The sequence below is a fragment of the Myotis daubentonii genome, chromosome 16, assembly GCF_963259705.1.
Source record: "Myotis daubentonii chromosome 16, mMyoDau2.1, whole genome shotgun sequence".
Classification (NCBI taxonomy): domain Eukaryota; kingdom Metazoa; phylum Chordata; class Mammalia; order Chiroptera; family Vespertilionidae; genus Myotis; species Myotis daubentonii.
Genome location: NC_081855.1, coordinates 33,581,895 through 33,606,267, shown reverse-complemented (window position 1 = coordinate 33,606,267; position 24,373 = coordinate 33,581,895). Strand labels below are relative to the sequence as shown.

The following is a 24,373-nucleotide window of genomic DNA, read 5'->3' as shown; positions in this document are numbered from 1 at the left end:
ATGGTTTTTTGATGTCAACAGCAGCAAAAATTCAGCACTCTTTGGGGTCACCAACCTGCACCCAGACCCTCTTTTTGGCCTGAGCACGCCTACCAACTCCACCACTGTAATGACAGAATGGCACACATTGCTTCTATAAAATGACATCCTTCGATGCTTGGTGGTTTTCAGATATGCGTACCCTTGATGACCTGTGTAGTTTCACGAGTGTCCTTAAAGTGAACACAAAGGTTTAAATCTCTTGACTTTCATGATTTTGTGGGGTTTTCTGACTCAAGTGAATAATGAGCCATTTTCCGAGGTCACCTCTGGCCGCTTACAGAAAGAGGAAGTTCCTCTCCTTATAAAATTCTACTTTAAAAATCACCAGATCCATATTTACCTTGAGCTTCCCCATTTATGTATCTTCCCCCGAAAAATCTATTTTGGAAGAAAACATCATGATTATTCAGCACAACGACCTCTAAAGCTTTATTCCTTCTCTTTTAAGTGAGACGGTAAATTTTTTGAGGACAGAAACTCGGTCTGGTCCTTTGACTCTTCCATAGTCCAAACTTGGGACCCTGCATGCAGCTGGCAATGCATTTTATTGGCTGTTTCAGATAACATTCAGTAGATAATTCCCAATAAAAACTCTTAGAAGTAGAAAAGAAAATGAAAGTGCCTACCAGAAACCTACACAGCAGGTTTGTTTTAGGTCAAGAACAAGAGTAGGATGCCTGTTATTACTGATACTATTCATCATTGTTGAGGAGGTCCTAATAAATTTAATAGGAAAAATGAAGTGCTGGAAGGACAGAGACAAAACATATTTGCACGTGAGATAATGCACAACCTAAAAAGCCCAGGAGCATAGATTAAAATTTTATTCAGTAAGATGGCTAAATCAAGACATGCAAATCTCAATGGCTTTCCTACATACCACAAATAACTAATAAAAAAATGAAAGAGTCCATTTACAATATCAATAAACTGTATAAAGGAATAAACTTAACAAAAAATGTGCAAGACCCATTCAAACTCTTCTGAAGGACTTTAGAACGAATACACAAAGTGAGGTACCATGTTCCTAGAAGGTAGTAAAGATGCCAATTCTCCTTAATCTACAAATGCAATGCAATCCTATTCAAATTCCAAGATAATTTTTAAACATAAACTGACCAACTGACATTTGGTAGAGAAAATATGCAATGAAATGTATGGAAAAGTTCAAAAAGGAGGAGTTTAACTGCCAAAAAGGAATTTAAAATGGAACTGGAATTATATAGTGACACAGGCCCTAGCCAGTTTGGCTCATTGGATAGAGCGTTGGCCTGCAGACTGTAGCCTCCTGGGTTCCATTCTGTTCAAGGGCACATTCCTGGGTTGCAGGCTTGATCCCTAGCAGGGGATGTGCAAGAGGCAGATGATAAATTTTTCTCTCATCATTGATGTTTCTATCTTTCTCTCCATCTCGCCTCCTCCCTCCAAGCTATAGATAGATAGATAGATAGATAGATAGATAGATAGATAGATAGATATAGATAGATATAGATATAGATATATAGATAAATAGATAGATATATGTATATATCTATATCTATATCTATATCTATATCTATATCTATCTATCTATCTATCTATCTATCCATATATTGATACTGCTACTGATAGTTCTACTGGTACAAAACAAAGATAACTGGGTCAACAGAATACAGTCCACAGAAAGGTAGATTTCAGATCAGTGAAGAAAGAATGAGATCTTCAATAAAACATTTTAAGACAATTGGATTTTCATGTAGGGGAATAACAGTCAACCACAGGAAAAGCAAATAAAACCAATGATAGTTGTTTTTTTAATTTGAGGGAAAAAAACCCAAATATTATAAAAAGGACTAGAAGAAAATATCAGACTTTCATACTGTGAGAGGTCAAAGACCTCGCTAATAGAATCCACACCCCATAAACCAAGAGAAGATCGACAGATATGGTGATAGACTGTCTACACACAGCCTACTCTTCACAGCCCTTGCCCTCTTCCACCCTGGATTGTCTTTTTCCTGTTGATTTATGGAACTCTTTTTACATTAAATAACTTAAATCGTTAGTGGCTTTCATTGAATTTCAATGTTTCAAATATTCCCCAGTGTTCTTTTTTGTTGTTGTTAATCCTCACCTAAGGATATTTTTTCCATTGTTTTTCAGAGAGAGAGGAAGGGAGCGGGCAGGAGGGAAGAAAGAGAGAAATAGGAATGTGACAGAGGCACATCAACTGGTTGCTTCCTGCATGGCAGGTGCCCTGCAACCCAGGTACCCACCCTTGTCCTGGAATCAACCTGGGACCCTTCAGTGCTTGGACTTATGCTCTAACTACTGAGCAACAGCGGCCATGGCCTGTGTTTTTTGTCTTTAAGGAGACAGAACAGTGGGGTAAGAAGCATGGACTTCGCAGCCAGGCAAAACAGGGTCCTGCTTTTGACTTTGCCACTGGGAACTTAAGTCCATCTCCATCTATGGAAGAAGGTGGTACTATCTTCCTCACAGGATTGTGGGGATTGAATCACTCAATATGTATATGGAAAAATCTTCATCTGTGCTTGGCATCAACCAGTGCTAAGTTTGCTAATGGTGTCACAGACAAGGTGGTCAAATCTATCAAAGTTTCTGCCTGTGGTATCGGCCTCAAAAAGCTGTTTCCCACCATCAGATTATAAATACATTGCTTCTATTTTCTTCTAGTATTTATACAGGTTCTATTTTTTTATATTTACGTAAATATGTTTGTTTAAGATGAGAATATACATTTGCTATTATTTTCCCTCTCAAATAATTAGGTGGCTTTTCTATTCCCATTTTTCATTTTCTTCCACAGATTAGAATATTAAAATGTGACATTCAAAAGTCTTAGGAACACATAGGTTTGAAACCACTTGGTGTTTACACATCTCTGCTCTGCTCCATGATGTGTTCATTTAGGTATTTCTCTCTTGGGGAGGCACATTTTAAAAAATAGTTTACCATATTTTTAAGTTCTCAGGGGAGGCGAATGCCTTACTATTACCTCAAAGAAAAATAGTGACACAGCTCACAAAAAAACTAGGAACAGCATGGCTGGAAGACTCTGGGAAAGCTTCATGAAGAAAGATGAACCTGAGGTGGCTTTTGAGGTAGTCACAGGACTTCCCCAGGGAGAGCAAAGAAGGGAATTTTAGATGGGCAAAGGCACACAAAAAAGTGGGAATGGGCCTGGTGTGGCTAGGTTATGGTGAGGGGTGGCTTTGGCTGGAATGGAGGGCTGCCATGACTGTTGAAAGGGTAAATAAAATATATTATGTTGGATTTATGGGGTAGAGTCAAGATCGTCAGCTTATTAAATCATTCTTTTAATGTCAGCAATCTGCCTGTAGGGAAAGTACACCATTATGTAATTGAACAAAAGGGACACAGACAAGTTCTGGGAACAGCTGACTCCAACATGCCATGCTTTAGAGAAACCTGAGGCAGGATTTAGGCTGCAGTGTTTTAACTGAACCTACTAACACCATGCCTTACACACTGGAGAAGAAAGCTGCTAAGTATACCTTAAGAATTGACAAGATCACACTTTTATCATTATGCCATGTCCCATCTGCTAGGGTGACATAGCTCCATGAGGTTGGAGATTCTATATCTCTCCTCATTTTATCCAACAAAGAAGGAAATCAGGAAGAGAGTAATTGGTGAGTACATCGACTCAACCTCGTTCATTTTGAGTTGAAGAAATTTTGCTATCATATCAATTCTGGCCTATCAAACTTAAGTTTCCAAATAGTCTAGTGGCTGGTTTGGCTCAGTGGATAGAGCGTTGGCCTGTGGACTGAAGGGTCCCAGGGTCGATTCCAGTAAAGGGCACATGCCTGGGTTGCGGGCTTGCTCCCAATAAGGGGCTTGCAGGAGGCAGCCCATCATTGATGTTTCTATCTCTCTCTCCCTCTCCCTTCCTCTCTGAAATCAATAAAAATATATATTTAAAAAATGGTCTAATGGCGTGTTATCTTGATTTCATTTTCACAGAGATTTCTGGGAGTGGGCTTCCTTTAAACATCCCTGGAATATAATTTGTAATAAAAAAAGAATGAAGCATATCTCAGTGCTCATGACTAAAGAAGAGTATCAAGTAGGAATAGACAGGACAGTGGCTTTGATTTTCAGGTTGTGGGTTCTGAACCTCCTCAAAGATGGACTATATATTGGAAACCTGAATTAACTGTTGTCTTACCACAATGTGACAGAAAACTATAAAATAAAACGTTGTTACAGCAATCACAGGTGTTGCAATGATGACTTCGTTCTTATATCTTAGCACTTCTTGTCTGACCTAGAAGAAGGAGGAGGAAGAGGAAGAGGAGGGAGAGGAAGAAGGAAAGGGGGAGAGGCAGGGGGAGGAGGAGGAGGAGGAAGGGGAGGAGAGGGAGGAGAAGAAGAACAAGAACAAGAACAACAACCTTAAAAAAAAACCCACAAAGATATGGAAAGCATAAAAACTAACCATTCTCTAGCCTATTCTAATGAATTGCTTACTATTCTTAACTACTGCTCTAAAACCCCGCCTTTCCACATGGTTCTTAAGCAACATACCAAATCTTATATGTTCTTAAAGAACGTAGCACATCTAATGTGTTATGTAATCTGATCATTAGCATTTTCTTGTACAATTTTTTATCTTGGAATTTAGGTCCTCTTCTCATCTACCCTAGGAACAGTGGCACAAATCTCTAAATGAGCTAAATGGAAGATCACTGTCTAAGCCAAAGTCACGTGATCAAGACACGATTGAGAGGAGGTGCTCCTGGTCTTCCTACCTGGGTACCTTCATGGCATGTCCTAAACCAGTGATGGCGAACCTTCTGAGCTCGGCGTGTCAGCATTTTGAAAAACCCTAACTGAACTCTTGTGCTGTGTCACATATAGAAATTTTTTGATATTTGCAACCATAGTAAAACAAAGATTTATATTTTTGATATGTATTTTATATATTTAAATGCCATTTAACAAAGAAAAATCAACCCAAAACATGAGTTCGCATGTCACCTCTGACATGCGTGTCATAGGTTCGCCATCTCTGTCCTAAACTGCCTAAAAGTCCAGGTCAGGTGTTTCAGGACCTGTCCTTACCTCATTAGTCACCTTCTCTTCCTGCTTCCTGAGGGCATGCATCCACTCATTTTTCCATTGTTCCGCATCCCAGTCTGCGTTGGATATCTTTACTTCCTCCTGCTCAGTGAGCAGTCTCATCAGAAGGCCTATTCCAGAAAATAGAGTTTCCTCGGTTAATTTTTGAAACTTGAATGGTTAAGTTCAGGTTTAAGAGAAGGATTCCTTCTGTTGTTTTTCAGATGATTCAGGGACATATCTGCATCTTTTACATTAGAAAGAGGCAGTTTAATGAATGGTAATAAAGTTGATTCTATATCTTCTAGATTTCCCTCCAAGAAATAAGGCAATTGGTAATTTTAGTGCACTATTAACATCACTTTTATCATTAAAGTCTAGCTGCTCACTCATAAGGGATGAGGAAGTGTCGCTACTTTTGATAGAGGATGCCCTCTCTGGCTCAATGGTCAGCTCAGTGGTGCTGTTCTGCCGGCCCTGAATTGTGTTCATTAGTGGTCCTTCTATTATGAGTTCTTCATCTGTCAAAAAAGAAGATATCACATTTGATATTGAAAGACTCATGGGACAGCTATTTGTCAGTCCACAACCATATATCCCAGACCAATATATAGGGAATCAGCAAATATTTGAGTGCCATTTGGAGAGGCGAAAAATAAACCCCAACTTACATCTATGATTGTTGACACAACAAAAGGAGAAACTGTGTCTTTTTTTAAGTGATTATTTACTTAGAACATTCCATAGCATGACATATCGTGACTATATTTAGGATTATTCCATTGGTCCCCAAGGGCCAACTGCCGGTTCCTGGAGAAAAGCCAGGGCTGGAAGACCCACTCAGTTAGACACTCTGCAAATCTACTGTGACTCCTCACATTCACGCACCCCATCCTGTCCTGCTTCAGATGCAGAGGGGGCTTGAGCCTTCCTCTCTCCACTCTTCAGGATGCTTGTGTTCTTGCTACCATCACAGATGACCACGATTAACACACACGGCTAACAGTCCTCATCTGGACACACAATTCTCCACTAACCCACCGATTCCTCACTTCGGCCCTGCCTCCAAATATGCCAGCCCCATAACAGAGGGCTCTATGCAGAAAAAACAATATGGCTACCCTCACTCTGTGCTTAAGATTTAGGCAGGAATCTGGGATGTACATTAAGAAACTTGCCAGGTTGTGTACCACTGTGGAATGTTCAATAAATCTATGGAATAATACTTGGGGTTCTAAATTACATAAGGGAAAAATAACTTTTGTCAGATGCCTACTTTGCTATCATTTCATGTCATTTCTTATATTTTTAGCTGTACTTGGGGAACCATCCAAAGATTCTGTGTGAAGGTCAAGTGTGCCATTGTGCAGCTGGTACACAAGAATTTTCAGAAGAATTAAAAGTATTGCTGGTGGTGATAAGGGTGAGAGAAGGAGGTAAAGTCCTGGGAAAGAGCAAGGGCTTGCGGAGAGCCCCAAACTGGGAGCTGGAGACCTGGGCACTAGATGACAGCTCTCAGCCCCTTCTGGTCTTGTTTTCATTCACCTAAAAAGGAGATTAAAATGCCTGTTCTGCTCATTGTTGGGGCAAAAGGGAGTAATATCATTGGTCAAAACATTGATTTGAAAAATAAGCAACACTGACTTTATATCAGTAGCACAAATCACTGATAGAAACTTGTATTTAAGCTATCTAGGCATGAAGAACATTTGGGAAGTTATCAAGTAGCTGCCAATAAACCTAATGTGTAGAAAAATACTTAAAAGCACACGACTGTTTGGTGGATAGAACACCTTGTGCTTCAGAGGAAGGTCAGAGTTGCACAGTCTAAAAAGAAAGAGCCCTCCCATGCCTTAGAGGGGCTGGGTAGCAGCTTCTGGTGATGGATCCAAAACTCTCAGGTTCCAAATAAAACAGCATCATTTGTACTCTTTTCATAAACTTTGCAAAAACAAACGAAATAAAAATGTCTACACTGCAAAGGATAATTGAAACCTGATGCATACAAAAGAGTTTATAAACTGTGACACACTAATGAACAAGTTCTCATTTGGAGGAAAAGCACCCAGCAGAGAGCACAACACACATGATGTGGCCATTAATGGAAATACCCTTCCCTTCACCTGACTTTTAGCAAAGAGTAGTTCTTAAAATTTTGGAGTTGAACTCTGATTAAATGAATAAAAATGATACAGTTACTTTATTTGCCTAAAAATGTATCGTCATTGATTACAAATAAAAAATGAAAACAAAATAAAAATTCAAAAGTTTATCATCAGGCAATTGAGACTCACCACAAGGTGTGTCGGTCACACATTCGGTCTCACAATGCAGTTTGACTGTCTTGGCAACAGCCTCAATATTATTTTTAAATTGGCAGAGGCAGCAGGCCAAATGGTTAGGTAAGATGCTATAAATGGAAACATACAGAATTATATTAGTGACAAAGGAGTTACTTGGAAAATAGTTGTTTTTTAAAACTTAAACATACACCTACTGTATGACATAGCCATTCCACTTTCAGGCACTTATCAAGAGAAATTGAAGTATATTTCCATAAACAGACTTGTACATAAATATTCACAATAGCTTTATTTATAATAGTCAAAAATTGGAACAACTCAAATAGTCATCAATGTTGAAAAATACTGATATATCCGTTCTTAATGGAATACTATTCAGCAATAAAAAGAAATGAATGATTGATAGGCAAAACAACATGGACTAATCCTATATAATAAAGGCTAATATGCAAATCGACCAAACGACAGAACGACCAGTTGGTATGATGTGCACTGACCACCCGGGGGTAGACACTCAACATAGGAGCTTCCCCCTGGTGATCAGTGCGCTCCCACAGAGAGAACGCCTCTCAGCCAGAAGCTGGGCTCATGGCCGGTGAGCACAGCGGTGGTGGTGGCGGGAGCCACTCCTGCCTTCACAGCAATGCTAAGGATATCCAAGTGATAGCTTAGGCCCACTACCTATATGGAGCCATCATTGGGCATCCACCAAGATCTGGGCTGAGAGAAACTCCCCCGCCCACTGACCCCATTGCACGATTTTCATGCACTGAGCCTCTGTTCTTAAAATAATCAGGTGACTAAAGGAGGCCAGTTAGAAAAGAGTAGGAACTATATGATTTCATTTATATAAAATTCTAGAAAATGCAAACTAACCTATAGTAACACAAAGAAGATCAGTGTTTGCACAGGAATTGGGGAGGGCAAGGAGGAATTGGAGGGAAGAATTATAAAAGGGACATGATGCAGCTTTTTGAGGTTATAGACAGTTTGATTGTAATGATGGCTTTGTGGTGTGCAGGAGGCAACCAATCAACCAATTGATATGTCTCCCTCACATTGATATCTCTCTCTCTCTCTCTCCCATTTGTCCCACTCTCTTCCTCCCTTCCCCCCTCACTAAAAACCAATAGGAAAAATATTTCCTTGTGAGTATTAAAAAACAAAAACAAACTAACAGAAAAACAGTCCAGCCTGCTGGTGTAGTTTAGAGATTGAGAATTGAGGTATGAACCAAGAGGTCTCTGTTGGAGTCCGTGTCAGGGCACAGGCCCGGATGCAGGCTCAATCCCCAGTAGGTTACATGCAGGAAGCAGCTGATCAATGATTCTCTCATCATTGAGGTTTCTATCTCTCTCTCTCTCTCACTCTGCCTCTGCCTCTCTAAAATAAATAAAAATGTATATTTTTAAAAACTTCTGTTCTTCAGTGATAAGTTTAATAGAAGGTACAACCTTGGAAAAGATATTTAGTAAACACATGTCTTACAGAAAGGACTTTATATAAAACACTCTTAAAACTCAACAGTAAGATATATGTCAAATTAAAATGGATTTGAACAGACACTCCATTGAAAAATATATTTTCACATAGACATTCCACACCATCACCTATTAGAGAAATGCAAGTTAAAATCACACTGCAATACAAATGCATTCCTACTAGAAAGGCTAATTTAAAAAATCAAACAGAAATATAAAGATCAGGTGAAAATGTGGAGCAAGTGCAACTCTCATCTACCGCTGGTGGGAAGGCGAGATGGTACAACCACTTTAGAACACAGTTTAGCAGTTTCTTTACTAGTTAGATATGCACTCAGCATATAATGCAGCAACCCCACCCTTAGGTATCTTACTCCAAAGCAATGAAAACGTATGTTCACACAAAGACTTGCACGTGAGTATTTTTAGGATCTTTATTCATAATAGCCAAAAAACTAGAAACAGCTCAAATATCCATTACCTGATAACTACAGAAACAAACGAGTATATACACACAATTGGAACACTACACAGCAATAAAAAAAGAAATGTACTACTGATAGATGCAACAACTAAGATGGATCTCAAAAGGATCATACTACATGAAAGAAGCCAACACAAAAAGCTACACTACATCAAGCATGTCAAACTCACAGCCCACAGCCACATGCCTCATTTATTTGGACCGTGTTAGCCTTTGAGTTTGACAAACTTGCTCTACATGATTTCATTTATAAGACACTCTGTAAAAGGCAGGACTATAACAATAAAAAATCAGACCGGTGCTTGATAGGGGCTGGAGCTGGGAGGAGGAACTGACTGCAAAGAAATATGAGGGGACCCTAGCCAGCTTGGCTCAGTGGATAGAACATCAGCCTGTGGACTGAAGGATCCCAGGTTCGATTCTGGCCAAGGGCACATGTCGGGGTTGTGGGCTCATTCCCCAGTAAGGGGTTTGCAGGAGGCAGCCAATCAATGATTCTCTCTCATCATTGATGTTTCTATCTCTCTCTCCTCCCTTACTCTCTGAAATCAATAAAGAAATACATTTTTAAAAAGAAAAGAAAGAAAGATGAGGGGCCCCGTGGGGATGATAAAAGTGTTCTGGATCTCTAATGTGATGGTGGTACATTTATCAAGACTACACATTTATCAGAACTCACTAAACTGTACACTTTAAAAGAGAGAATTATATTAAATACAAATTATACCTCAATAAACCTGACTTAAGAAAATAAAAAGGCAAATCATAAGAACTAAGTGAAAATAAATATAAGAAAAATGAACTTACAGTTTCTCTAATTCAGGGGCTGTCATGAGAATGTTATCAAGTGTTGTCAAAGTCACTTGTGTTGTTCCCATGTCTCTGAAGGAGAAAGACCAAACATGCATGATATGAACCCAAAGTCAAAACTTCTATTCTTAAAAAGACACTTAACAACATCTGTTTACCTAAATTCTGGCTTCTCTGTCAAGCCAGCTCCATAATTCCGGGTACTTTAGTTTATTTTCCATAGATAATCATTTTAGAAAGCTCTTCTTCAAGAAAATAAATGTATTGCATCATCAAATTAATGTCTTTGCATCATCAAATTAATGACTTTGGTGAACAGTACAATGGGTTATTTTGTTTTTGTGTTACCATCATCCTACTTCTCATTCTCTGTTCCAACCACTATGTGATCACTCTTTTAAAAAAGCACAGAATGTACAACTTATTCCTGTTTTCTTTCTGAGATCCATGGTATTTCTACATGCATCTACATGTTTCATGTCCGAATGTGTTTTTCAACACTGCTCCCTTCCTCTGCTAGCTGTTTTTGCCCTTGTACATTTTTTTAATCACTTTTCTGTGACGTGAAATAATTTTTGAGAATAACCCAGTTAAAATTTAAATTATGAGATTTTGTCAAAATGCAAAATTGTTCATCTTTGATAAAAGTAAGAACAGAAATCATCTCATGAGCCATGAAATTGTTGCAATACTTACAAATATTTCAATGCTGGCAAATTAAAAAGATATGGATCTTGAACAGTCATCAGAGGATTTTCATGTAGAATTCTGGAAAATGCAATAGAATTAAAATTGTCTGCATTTTTAATAACTGCTATGAAAGTTTATATACATTTTGTTGGTTCAAAACGTGAAGGTTGAAAAAAAACATTTTCTGTCTATTCCCAGAGATCACCCTTAGAATCTGTAAAGCATTCTCTTTTGTTGTTGTTAATCTCACCTGAAGATATTTTTTCCACTACTTTTTTTAGAGAGAGTGAGAGAGAGAGACAAAAAACAACATCACTTCGATGTGAGAGAGACGCATCGGTTGGTTGCCTCCACCACATGACCCAATGAGGGCCAGGAATAGAACCTCCAACTCAGCTATGTGCCCTTGACCAGGCATTGAACCCCCCACCCCTTGTTGTATGGGCCAATGCTCCAACCACTGTATAACACAGGCCAGGGCTATAAAGGATTCTTAATTGGGGAACTACCCGTGTCTCTGAATGATAAAGTGGAGAAGAGAAAGTAAAAAAAAAAAAAAAAAAAAGAGGAAAGAAGTGGATAGCTAAGAAAAATATACTGAAGAACCTTTCAGATTGAAAACCCCATTATTGACTATGCTGATAGGAAGCTCCTGCTCTACAGAAAATACCATTTCTTTTTTCTTTTTTTCAATATTTCTTTATTCATTTCAGAGAGGAAGGGAGAGAGAGAGATAGAAACATCAATGATGAGAGAATCATTGATATGTTTTCTCTTGCACACCCACTACTGGGGATCAAGCCTGCAACCCAGGCATGTGCCCTTGGCCAGTATTTAACCTGGGACCCTTCAGTACGCAGGCCGACGCTCTATCCATGGAGCCAAGCCTGACAGGGCAAGGAAATACCATTTCCAATGTCCTCATAATTCAAGGTGCTTTTCTTTCATCTCCAGAAATTTTTTAAATTCCAGTGTAAACCATCAAGTTAAATAGAAAAATAGACCTAATTCTTCAGTTTTGGAGCCACAAATGGGATAGATGTAAGAGGAACTGGTGAAAGCCATGCTCCTATCACATACTCCCATGTGTATTCTTGCATCACAGTCTTTCTTATAATGATTGGAATCACCTATTTACTTGTCAATTTCTTGACTATTAGTGCCTGACATTTACTAGGAATTTAATGGATGTTTGTTTAAAAAATAAACAATGTTTTGATTACATATCAATCAAATAAATAAATTTCTTAATTGACACAAACTTTTATTCCCAGTGCTGAAATAAATTTTCCTCTCAATTCACTATTACCACCCCTCCGCCCGCCCCCCCCCCCCAATTCTTGAAAACAAAGAAGCCCATGCCAAAGGTCAGTTCTGGGAAAGCAGAGCATGGCATATGTCAGTTAAACAAGTCTCTGGGACTCTTTGTACCTTAGTTTCCTCATTTAAAAAAGAAAAAAAAAAGAATGGCTCTTAAGCCATTCTTTTCGAGTTCAAACTGAGCTTATACCCAGCCAACCAATCACTGTATGAAGTTTTTACACATAGCTTTTTACATGTGTTCATCTTCTATTTCACTTACAACTTGTGTAACAGCTGCATTCCATGCCAGGTCTGAAATGTTCCAAAGTTCACCTTTGTGATTAAATTGCAACCAAGATTTCTATTTAAAAAAAAGACAAGAGCAAAAGAAGAGAAAAATATTCTTTCAGATCACTTACCCTTTAGCAGAGATTCTAATTAATATATGATAAAACAACCTCAATTCTCCCTCTATTACTAAAATTCTTACTATGGGAGATATTTGCTTATGGTTTATGCTTTCATGTTTATACATGTGGTGCATTAGATACAAAAAAAATGCTTCTTTTAAACTGATCTATATTTCTCTGAAATAAAGCTACACAACCTCAACACTATTGACATTTTGGTAATTCTTTATTATGGGGAACTGTCCTTTGCCTTGAACAATAATTCTGGCCTCGGCCACTAGATGGCAGTAGCAAATCTACAGTTCTGACAACTACAACTCTTTTTGGCTATTGCCAAGGGTCAATTGGTGCAAAATCACCCTGGTTGAGAACCACTGCTAAAGAATGGTTCATTCTGTATTTAACTTTTTGAAGAAACCCCATACTGTCTTCCACAGTGGCTAAACCAGTCTGCATTCGCATCAGCAGTGCAGGAGGGTTCCTTTTCCTCCACATTCTCACCAGTACTTGTCATTTGTTGATTGGTTGATGATAGCCATTCTGATAGGTCTGAAATGTTATCTCATTATTGTTTTGATTTGCATATCTCCGATGCTTAGTGACTTTGAACATGTTTTCATATGTCACTGGGCCATCTGTATGTCCTCTTTCAAAAAGTCTCTATTTAGACCTGTTGCCCATTTTTGTTGGATTATTTATCTTCCTTTTGTTAAGGTGTATGACTTCTCTGTAAATTTTGGAGATTATACCCTTATTGGAAAAATCATTGGCAAATATGTTCTCCCATGCAGTGGGCTTTCTTGTTGTTTTGTTGATGGTTTCTTTTGCTGTGCAGATAGAATGGTTCATTCTGAATGTGACAGAATTCTCATACTAATCTATGCTAGAGACAAATGGGATTAGCTACATAACTTTAGTAGTTTTCTAGTAATAAAATTTTAATCTTACTTCAGAATAAATAACAAAAAGGTTTACAATTATGTTTTATGAAATGCCTAAACACAATGAGGTTATATTTAAACTTACATATATTGTAAAAGAGGTAGTGAATCAAATGCATTCTTTTCAATAAATTCTATTTTATTGCAGGACAAGTCCCTAGAAAAAGTAAAAGAAAAATAGTGTTTAATTACTTATTAGTATCTAATTAGTAGGAATAACTGGTATAGGTTAGAATAATATTGAATGCACAGGTTTAGTCTAAACTGAAAACCGTAAGAATTGTGATTTGAACCATCCAGAACCCATTTTACTGCCCTCACTCATAAGTCTCACCATCAGGATCTTCTTAAATACAACATACAACTATAGATCTTGATACATTTTGAAAGTATTTCTTCCAAAAGCAGAAGAAATGATTAGAAGACCCTTTGTGGTCTCATCAAATTTAGATTATGAGCTCAAAGTTTATATCTTCATGTACATTTATAAATTTCTAACCCAAAAAAAATAGTCTCACATCTCCCTGGTTTACTTCTGTTTTTTAGACAAATTCAATACCAGAAGAAATAAAAGATGCCTTTTCACATAACTTAAAGGAAGTGACTGCTCTAAATAATACAGAACTTTGAACTAATACAGAACGTAGAACTAATGATACATTCTATTATACTAATAGAAATTCATTTCTTATTATACATTGTTTTAATACCCATGTATTTAATGGCTTCAGTTGTACAGTGGTCTGACAACAGAACACAACATGGTGCTGGATTTTTATTTGAAGACACCATCCCTTGTCTATAATTGACTGTCTTATTTCCATTGATTCCACTTTAGTCCCTCACTTTTCTCCTCACTTTTCTGTCTTCTGACTGGTGTTTCCATCTATAACCTCCCCTTTGCTAAACCATCCTGCACACAGTCACCGGATTAACACTCCAGCAGTGGTTCTTAAATACCAGTCAGTATCACTTGGGAACTTATTAAAGATTGAAATTCTCAGTCTAACTATGGATCGAGTGAATTAGTAACTAATGGTAGCTTGAGTTTTAACAAGCCCTCCAAGTGATTCTGTTGTAGGCTAAAGCTTCTCCTCGAGCAATGCTGTGATAACTTGGGACTTGGTATTCAAAACTCCAGAAGATCTGGCTCTAATCTCCTCCTCCGCCTACGTGTACTCTACAGCTACTCAAGGTATATTTTCCCAGGCTCCTTTTTCAAGCTTATTCTACTCAAGATGTCTGTCCATTGATCCCCAAAAGCCCTTCAAGGTTGTGTTCAAACAGCATTGCTCTACTGACATCTTTGCTGATCCAATGTAAAGTCTTTTTTCCCTCTGCTGTGACCAAAACCAATTTATATATTCATTTCTTACAAAATTTTAGTAGAGTTATTTTTGCATCCTATCTCCTCTGAGTATAAACTCCTTAAAGTATGGACTGGGTCTTGCTCATCAGCATTGTCTACTGACATGAGAACACGTGCAAACTGAAATATTTATCAAATAAACAAATAGCTGGGAAGTAGAGAGAAAAATGATTTTTAAAACAAATGTAGTTTTATTATTTCATGGCTCCCTCTTGTGTGCCACTGCAGCACATAGTCTTCCATTTAGTACTTGTGCTCTACGGTTTGAGTTGATATGTTTATTTTCCCTATGAGAGCATGAATCATCTGAAGGGTAGGAACCCTGACATACCTATCTTGTGCCTATAGTTCTAGGTACAGTGCTTGGCATGTTCTGTTTTAGCTTGCTTATTGATTGGCATTTTTTAATGGATGGGAATATTTTATGCTAGCATGAAATAGGTAGCTTACAAAGTATTTCACAGTAGAATTAATGAACGACCTAACCTATTGAGCAGTTATTTACTTCATTTTATTTCCTCCAAACTGTATGGAAAGTTTGAAAGCGAGATAGCAAGAAGACCAATATAAAAGTGGATGTCCCTCTGAAGCTTGAAATGTTTAATAATACAAATGACTATTTTTAGTGTCATGTGAGGCTCTTTATACCTACTTGCCTGAAGACTTCCATATTTGCAGAAAGAATCCATTTGCTAAATAGCATCATTAATTAGCCTAATAAGGATTAATGACACACACAGCTCTGGGTGCCATGGACAAAGAATCATAGTCGAGTTTTTATAGTAAAGAACATCTCCCTGTTTCTAAGTAAATAGGATACTAGGCAAGCATTTCTTCCTTGGCAAGGAGGCTGAAGAGATTTTTATTTTGTAATTAGTGAAGTTAGGGGCATTTCTGATATACTTACTTAGTGGAGACATTTCTAACAATACCACTTAACCATCATTTTAAACATTTACTTTTAGTATTGGTATAATAATTCCTGCATTGAAATCCTCAACACCAGTCTGCTCTCTTCGTCATTTAATATGTTCTTAATAATATTGTTTACATAAGTCATCTGCTAAAACATTTAATTGTAAATGTTAATCTAATTTAGATTTAATTATCAAAAAATTATGGGTTAATGGCATTCAAATTAATGTAAATGCTTTATAGTTTCTTGTCCTATAGGAGGCAATTTGAGGTTAGGCTAAATTCCTCTCATTTGACTAAATCAACATTTTGAAACCTTTTATGTAAAGTTCAGACAGTAAATATTTTAGGCTTTGCAGGCCACAAATAGTCTGTCTTGCATATTCTTCTTTGTTTCTTTTGTTTCAAAGCCCTTTAAAAGTGTGAAAATCCTTCTTAACTTATGTGCTGTAAGAAACAAACAATCTGGGGGTGGAGGGAGGCGGCCGGGGAGAGGTAAATGGGGGGAAAAGGATACTTATGTAATACTTTAAAAAATAAAGAATTTAAATTAAAAAACAGAAATGATCAATCATAGGCCCAATTTGATTCATGGGCCCTAAACAAAGTATAAATATAAGCAGAGGGTATATAAACCCTTATACAACAAGGCTCATATGGGTGTGTATCATTACTCAGACCTCATCACCACTTTTACTCCATAACTGAAGAGTTTTTCCTATCAATATTTTGTCTAGAGGACAAAACTGAAAACTGAAAATGCATAGGAGATATTAAATGCTAGAGATGAGCTACACAGACTTATGGAATTGTAGAATTTTATTGCTGGAAGAAATTGTAGACATTTTTTCATTTGAACCCCTTATTTATTTTATACATAATATAACTATAATCTCATAAGTAAATACAATTAACTTACAAATAGTGGAGGGAAACCAGGCCTTCAAATGAATCTTTACGTAATTCTCTCAAATTATTTGCACTGAGATTTCTGAAAAATGAAAAGGTTATTTCTGGATCAAAATGCAAAATAACTACAACTATTTACTGCACAGAAATATATATGGGGAAACCCGGATAATGGTGCCCGTGAAATACCCTAATTTTTATTTAATTGAAGGAAGATAATGTTTTTCTTTTCAAACCTTTCTTCTCCCGTCCTCTTTTGCAAACAACATAGCATTCTAAAATTGATTCACTTTCTTTACTCAGCTTGCTTTCTTTCCAAAGAACTTACCAATATTTGAAATGATATGTACCTACTTAATACATATATGTGTGTGTGTGTGTGTGTGTGTGTGTGTGTGTGTGTGTCCACTGTATACACACACACACAATATAGGCCTAGTGCACAAAATTCATGCACAGGGTAGGGTCGATATACCTGGCTGGTGATCAGGGCTAACTGAGACCTTCCGGCTGCCTGGCCGGGGCCTCCCTTCCCTGGTTGCTCGCTGCTGGCCGGGACCTTCCTTCGTTTCGCACCACCCCCTGATGGTCAGCGCACATCTTAGCAAGCCATCAGTCTCCCAGTAGAATTCCCATGGGGACAACTTGCTTATTAGGCTATATACCTATACATATATAGGTATTCATTTTCATATTATATACTTGTAAACCCCTTGAAAAATGGAGTAACTTGTCTACTTTGTTCTTGGGCATGTAATTCTGGCACATAAAACAGTTCCTGGCACATAGCAGATATTCCATAAATACTTTTTCCACGATTTCAGAAAATGACAAACATCATTTTCAGTCTACTACTTTTATTAAAAACAAATCATCCATTTACTATCACTCATGAGAGTAAGCACAGCTTTACAGCCAAAGAACTGTCTGTCTTCTCCCCTACATTTGTGACTATTAATCTTTGGAGACAAGAGCCCTGTGAGAATTTCATAAAAGTTATGGACCCTTTCCCTAGAAAACTGCACTTTCTTGAATACATGCAAAAGTGTGCATGTAATTTCCATTTGCTGATTACCCCTTCAGGCCAGAGTCAGTGAATAGCATTGTATGGATTGAATTCAGGGGGCCAAACCTGAATGGGACATAAAATTACATCTCTATTTTCACAAACCTCTACCAAAAATTAGCATTGCCCTGCATTGTGAATGTAGGCAACAAACCATACTAGATTAACAGTATAGTACTTCATTGGGTCTCCAATAAAATCACAGATGTTTTCATATAAGATATTTGTTGCAGATATCTCAAAATAACATTTATTCTCATCACTACATTGAAGTTATAATAGTTATTAGATCAACCACTATAGCTTGTGTTACTTATAAGAGGAAAAGATTTGCCATGGCTGGTTTTGCTTAGTGGTTAGAGTGTTGACCAACAAACCAAAAGGTCATGGGTTCGATTCCCAGTCTAGGGCACATACCTTGGTGGTAGGTTCAATCCCTCACCCCAAACCAGCAGGCGGCAGTCAATCGATATCTCTTTCTCATCTCTCTCTCTCTCTCTCTCTCTCTCTCTCTCTCTCTCTCTCTCTCTTTCCCTCTTTCCACTCTCTCTGAAAAATATTCATGGAAAAAATATCTTCGGACAAGGATTAAAGAAAAACGTAAAAAAGAGAAGTATTTTCAGTTATATTTTTATTGCTTTAATTTAAAAATATACTATTATTTTTTTTTACAGAGGAAGGAAGAGGTAGAGAGAGAGAGAGAAACATCAATGATGAGAGAGAATCATTGATCAGCTTCCTCCTGCACAGCCCACTGGGGGTTGAGCCTGGAACCGGGCATGTATCCTTAATGGGAATCCCACCATGACTTCGAGGTTCATAGGCTGACACTCAACCACTGAGCCACGCTGGCTGGCCTTTCAAAAATCTATTTTTTAAAATATTTTAGCCCTAGCTGGTTTGGCTCAGTGGATAGAATGTCTGCCTATGGACCTAAGGTCCCAGGTTCAATTCTGGTCAGGGGCATATACTTTGGGTTGCAGGCTCTTGCCCAGCCCAAGCCCTGCTTGGGGCTCATGCAGGAAGCAACCAATCAGTGTGTCTCTCTCACACTGATATTTCTGTCGGTCTTTACCTCTCTCTTACACTCTCTCTAAAAATCAAAGGGAAAATATCCTCAGGTGAGGATTAAAAAAAGAATAATCATAGGAAAATAAAAAATGTTTTTAAATATGCATTTTGATAATAGATTTCCTTTATTTTCATATATATCTTAACTTATACATCTTTTAAAATATAGTCCTCAAGAATATAGGCTTCTGCAGATAACCAAAGATATTTGGGAGAAAAATGGTAAGAAACGGTGCAGTGGGGGGTCCATTGACTCTAAGTTAGGAACCTCTTCTTTCCAAGGTATAAATCTCAAGCTGACTTAGAAATCTTCAAACCTGCCTGGCCAGCATGGCTCAGTGTGTGAATGTCAACCTATGAAGCAAGAGGTCACGGTTGATTCCCAGTAGAGGTATATGCCCAGGTTGCGGGCTCAATGCCTGGTGTGGAGTGTGCAGAAGGCAGCCGATCAATGGATTCTCTCTCATCATGGATGTTTCTATCTCTCTCTCTCTCCCTCTTCCTTTCTGAAATCAATAAAAAATTATTTTTAAGAAACAAATGCTCAATAAATAAATAAAAGTATCTGAATTCACAAGTAATTAGAAAAATTCAAACTTAGGTGGGACTGCCTTTATTCACCCATTAGATCAGCCAAAGAAATGGAGACTATTTAGTGGTGGAAGGATAGAAGAAAATAAATACTGTAGTTGCCCACTTACTGGAGTATAAGTTGGCATAATTTCTTTAAGGGCAATTAAATGCTGTATCAATATAGTTTCATCCCAATAATTCCATTTCTAAATATCTATTGTACATAAATACCAGCCCATGGTCCCAAAGATGCATGTACAAGAATGTATGTTGCATCAAATACATGTAACAAGAAAACTGGGCATAATCTAAATATCCATCAATAGGGGGATTATTAAACTATGGAATATTATGAAATAGTTTAAATGAATTGGGTAACCCTCTCTCTAACAAGAAGGAAACATGTGTAAGATATATTATGAGGTGAAAGAATCAAGAGGTAGGATGTTATCAATCATGTAAAAAAAGATATGAAAATCACATAACATACCTATTTTGCTATCTGTAAATATATATGTAGGCAAATGCACTGATAAGGATATGTAAGGAAATATAATAAACATAGAGTAGCAGTCACCTGAGGGTGGGGATAAGGACACAACCAGGGTTTTCACTATATCTGCTATCTAATTTTTATATATTAAAAAAATAATCATGTGTTGCTTATTATAATAGAAAATAAGTTTAAATTGACTGTGATTATAAATAGGACCTACCAAATATAATTTTTTAAAATGAACAGAATTGCAATCAATAGACTTGATTTGGGACACAGAGTAGGAAATACCTTTTCTCAGAGCTACTGACCTCAAAATTCTGGACCAAGAAGTTCTTACAATGCAGTTAGTTTTTTTAAATTCACCTATGGAGAGGATATACTCACAGTTTCTCAACCAAATGGTATGACTTCCAGGTATCTTTACCAATGTAAGAAATAGCGTTTCCTTGCAAGTTTCTGCAAAGAAACAGTTAATATTATTGAATAGGTAAGAAACGAATGAACAGAATAAGTAAAACAATCGTTGCAACCTTGATATTCAAATGCAGGAAACACAAGCTTTCTAATTTCCACATCTGTCAGCTTTCCAGTTTGCACAATTAATAAAGGTATAATGTGAGCTCCACTTGGTTTTGCTCAGTGGATAGAGCATCAGCTTGTGGACTCAAGGGTCCCAGGCTCAATTCTGGTCAAAGGCACATGCCTGGGTTATGGCTCCATCCCCAGTAGGGGGCGAGAAGTAAGCAGCAGATCAATGATTCTCATCATTGATCTCATCATTGACCTCATCATTCTCTCTCTCCCTCTCCCTTCCTCTCTGAAATCAATAAAAGTGTATTTTTTTAAAAAAAAAAAACAACCACAAACAGTGAGAATGTGTTTATGAATTACAAGTGTTTAAAAGAACCTGTTTAATTCCTGAGGTTCAGTTTCAAACACTAATTCTGTGATGACTTTGAATCTTTAGCTTTGTCCTCTTCCCTCAGCAACAACTTACCTATTCAGTTTACGTATTTTTCAGGAAGGTCAGAAAAAGTCAGATATCTGTCTGCCCCCCTGCCTAGTGGACATCTCCACTCAAGCAGAAGCTTTCTTGTGTATGCTCACCAATGAAAGAAGCCCAAACTGAGCTCACCTCCTCAAACTGGCTCTCTTTCACAACTGCTGTATGTCCACCTGTCATACCACCATCATTCTTCTCATCATCCAGGACAGAAATTTTCCAGGGTCATATTTGATCTTTCTCTTTCCTGTACATCCATCCCTCACTCCAGTCAGTCAGTAATGCTTGCCAGTTCGTCCTTTATAGTGTTCTGAGGAGTATCTTTCTCCTCCTATCACAACACTTTGATTCAGTGCCTTCTCAATGGACTCCTAGAGTATTCTACTTGGTCTCCCTGATTCAAGATTTCCTTTCTAGATAACTCTGCCTATGCAATCTAAAATAAATCTTTTTTTTGTTTGTTTTTACTCATCTGTCTCTCTTACTTGAAAACTTTCAATAGTTCTCCTTATATCAGTGTAACTTCCAAACCCCTAGATCTAATAGTCAAGGTTGTCATCATCATATGTTTCACTACTGCCTAAACCAATTCTTTATAACCAGACTGGTCTATTAAGTCATGATCATTCCTGTAGCCATGCCTTTGCCCTATTGTACTCACTATTTTCCCAAACCATAGCCTCCCTTTAAGTCCCAGCTAAAGTTCTGGGTTATCCATGCAGCTTTCCCTGACTTGCATACACCAATAACTACAGATTCTGCTGTATTATAGCACCTCTGGCCTGTATTTCTTTTAGAACTTAATTATATATCTCCTCCTCTTTTATGTATATTCCTTAATTCCCCCCTACCACTGTCATGTTCCATAGACAAAGTCATACTTCTGTGACTCCCACAGTACTTAGACCTGGGCTGGGAACAATAATGGGTCATTTATATAGAAAGCCAGAGGGCAAACATAAGTTCTAGATGTGACGGAGGGATCAAATAATAATAGCCAACACAGACATATGTTAGGAAATTGAGTAAGTACTTTACACACACACACACACACACACACACACACACACACAATTAACTCTTCAAAAACTCACAACAATCCTATGTAACGGTAACTATATAATCTTCATTTTACAGGTGAGGAAACTGAGTCTCAACACTAATATAGGCATACTGGGTTCAAACCCAGTCACTCTGGCTGTAGAATCTCTACTCCTAACCACTTTGTTGTATCACCACCAATAAGTCTGGGAGAGGGCCATGTTGCTGTAAAGAGAATGGAGCAAAAGTGGGAGGCCAGTAGAGGTTAAGGAATGAAGTGCTAGGGCTAAAAATTTGGAAAAATAATATGGGCAATTACAAGAAAAAGACTCAATAAGGGGGAACAATAGTATTAAGGAGAACAAAGATAAAGAATAGCTGTCAAACAAAGATAAAAACCAAGTCATTCAACATGGTTTGGGGGAGATGAGGAAGACCTCAAGGAAAAGGCTGCCATGTCAGCCAGGATGCAGAGAGCAAATGAGGAAAGGCAATACTTACAAGATGGTGAAGGTGCCATTATAGGTGCTGGGCTCTGGTACTGGCACTCTGTTGAGCCTCCGCTTGGAGCCAAAACCAATACATGACAGTGTCCCATTACTGCAGGAGCAGAGCTCACATATGTTCACGGTGGCACTCTGTTCAGTCATTGGAGGAACTGTCTCTGATGACGCTGGTGGCTGAGTTATGGTAACTTCCAGGTTAAACGATAGAACTGTGGCTGTGACTTCAGAAAAAGCTGCCTGCTGAACCTGAACAAGTTCTGGATGTTGAAGTGTCACCTCAGGGTGCTTTGCAGGAGCTGTTTTCTGCTGCAGGGCTGTAGTACCAGTCTCCACTGTAGACTCTGGAGTGATGGTGAGCTCCAGGTCCACAGGTGGAAAGGTTGCCTGAGGAGCCTGAACAGTCTCTGTTGGTGGAAGTGTCACCTCAGAGGGCTTTGCAGGAGCTGTTTTCTGTTGCAGGGCTGTAGCACCAGTCTCCACCATAGACTCTGGAGTGATGGTGAGCTCCAGGTCCACAGGTGGAAAGGTTGCCTGAGGAGCCTGAACAGTCTCTGTCGGTGGAAGTGTCACCTCAGAGGGCTTTGCAGGAACTGTAGTCTGTTGCAGGGCTGCAGCACCAGTCTCCACCGTAGACTCTGGAGTGATGGTGAGCTCCAGGTCCACAGGTGGAAAGGTTGCCTGAGGAGCCTGAACACTGTCTGGACGTGGAAGTGTCACCGCAGGGTGCTTTGGAGGAGCTGCAGTCTGCTGCAGGGCTGTAGCCGCAGCCCCCACACTGTGTTCAGGAGTGATGGTGATTCCCAGGTCCACAGGTGGAATGGGTGGCCACTGAGCCTGAACCGGCGCTTGCTGTTCTACCGGCACCTCAGAGGGCTTTGGAGGAGCTGCAGTCTGCTGCAGGGCTGTAGCCGCAGCCCCCACACTGTGTTCAGGAGTGATGGTGATTCCCAGGTCCACAGGTGGAATGGTTGGCCACTGAGCCTGAACCGGCGCTTGCTGTACAAACGGCACCTCAGAGGGCTTTGGAGGAGCCGCAGTCTGTTGCAGGGCTGTAGCCGCAGCCTCCAAAGTAGACAGAGATGGGGACTCCTGCTCAGATGATGCCATCTTCTCAGGGGGCTCTGAAGTTTTTAAAACCCCCAGATCCACATCTTTTTCACCGATTGGCAAGAGGTGATGCTCATCTTCACCCGAATCAGGAAGTGAGTCTGCTGCCTCGTGATCCCAAGACCAGGGCTTGGTGCGCCCCAGGGGGATGGAGGTCAGCAGGCTAGAGTCCATGGCCAACTCCGGAATCGGAGCTGCCTGGACCTGCAGCCACAACAGCTGCCATAGGAACAGGAACCGTGGGGCCCACATGTGCAGCCCGGACATGACAGGCAGAGGTCCGGGGCACAGTGAGCCACCAAGGGGAATGGGGCAAGGAGAGTGACCCAGAAGACTGGGCCACAACAGGTGATCCAAAAGAATGGAGCACAATAAGCGATCCAAGAGACTGGAGCACAAGGAGCGATCCAAAATACTGGGGCACGAACACGCAACCCAGATAAATGGGATGCAAGTACCCACGCTGAGCAGGAGCCCAACAATTTGTAGCCATGTCACAATTGGCAGCCATGTCACAATTGGCAGCCTGTCCTGCACGTGCCCCTTAGCAACCAAGCACCCTCCCCCACCTCAAGTTCTAACCTTGATTTAGGCGATCTTGATTATTCTTGGGCTGAAGTGCCTACAGAAGAGGGAGCTTTTTCCCCAGAATCACCAGGGACCAAGTGGTTCCTTTCACCTGCAGAAAAGATAACTATCTCCCTCCGGGTGTCCCCTCCCCACTCACAGTGAGCCAGGATTTGGACTGCACACTTGGGTGGCC

General features: G+C 39.1%; 1 protein-coding gene across 1 annotated transcript; it reads right to left on the bottom strand.

The window, feature by feature from the left end:
* Nucleotides 1-75: 75 nt before the first annotated feature.
* Nucleotides 76-23,784, bottom strand: LOC132219302 (leucine-rich repeat-containing protein 37B-like). Its single transcript, XM_059671672.1, has 13 exons — nt 23,368-23,784; nt 22,499-23,073; nt 20,338-20,409; nt 16,755-16,826; nt 13,637-13,708; nt 12,481-12,561; nt 10,905-10,976; nt 10,206-10,280; nt 7,425-7,540; nt 5,520-5,651; nt 5,134-5,261; nt 4,238-4,336; nt 76-420 (listed from the first exon to the last, which is right to left on the bottom strand). The coding sequence occupies exons 1-13, from the start codon at nt 23,782-23,784 to the stop codon at nt 379-381; spliced, it is 1,953 nt and encodes a 650-aa protein (XP_059527655.1). The 3' UTR covers nt 76-378.
* Nucleotides 23,785-24,373: the final 589 nt, after the last annotated feature.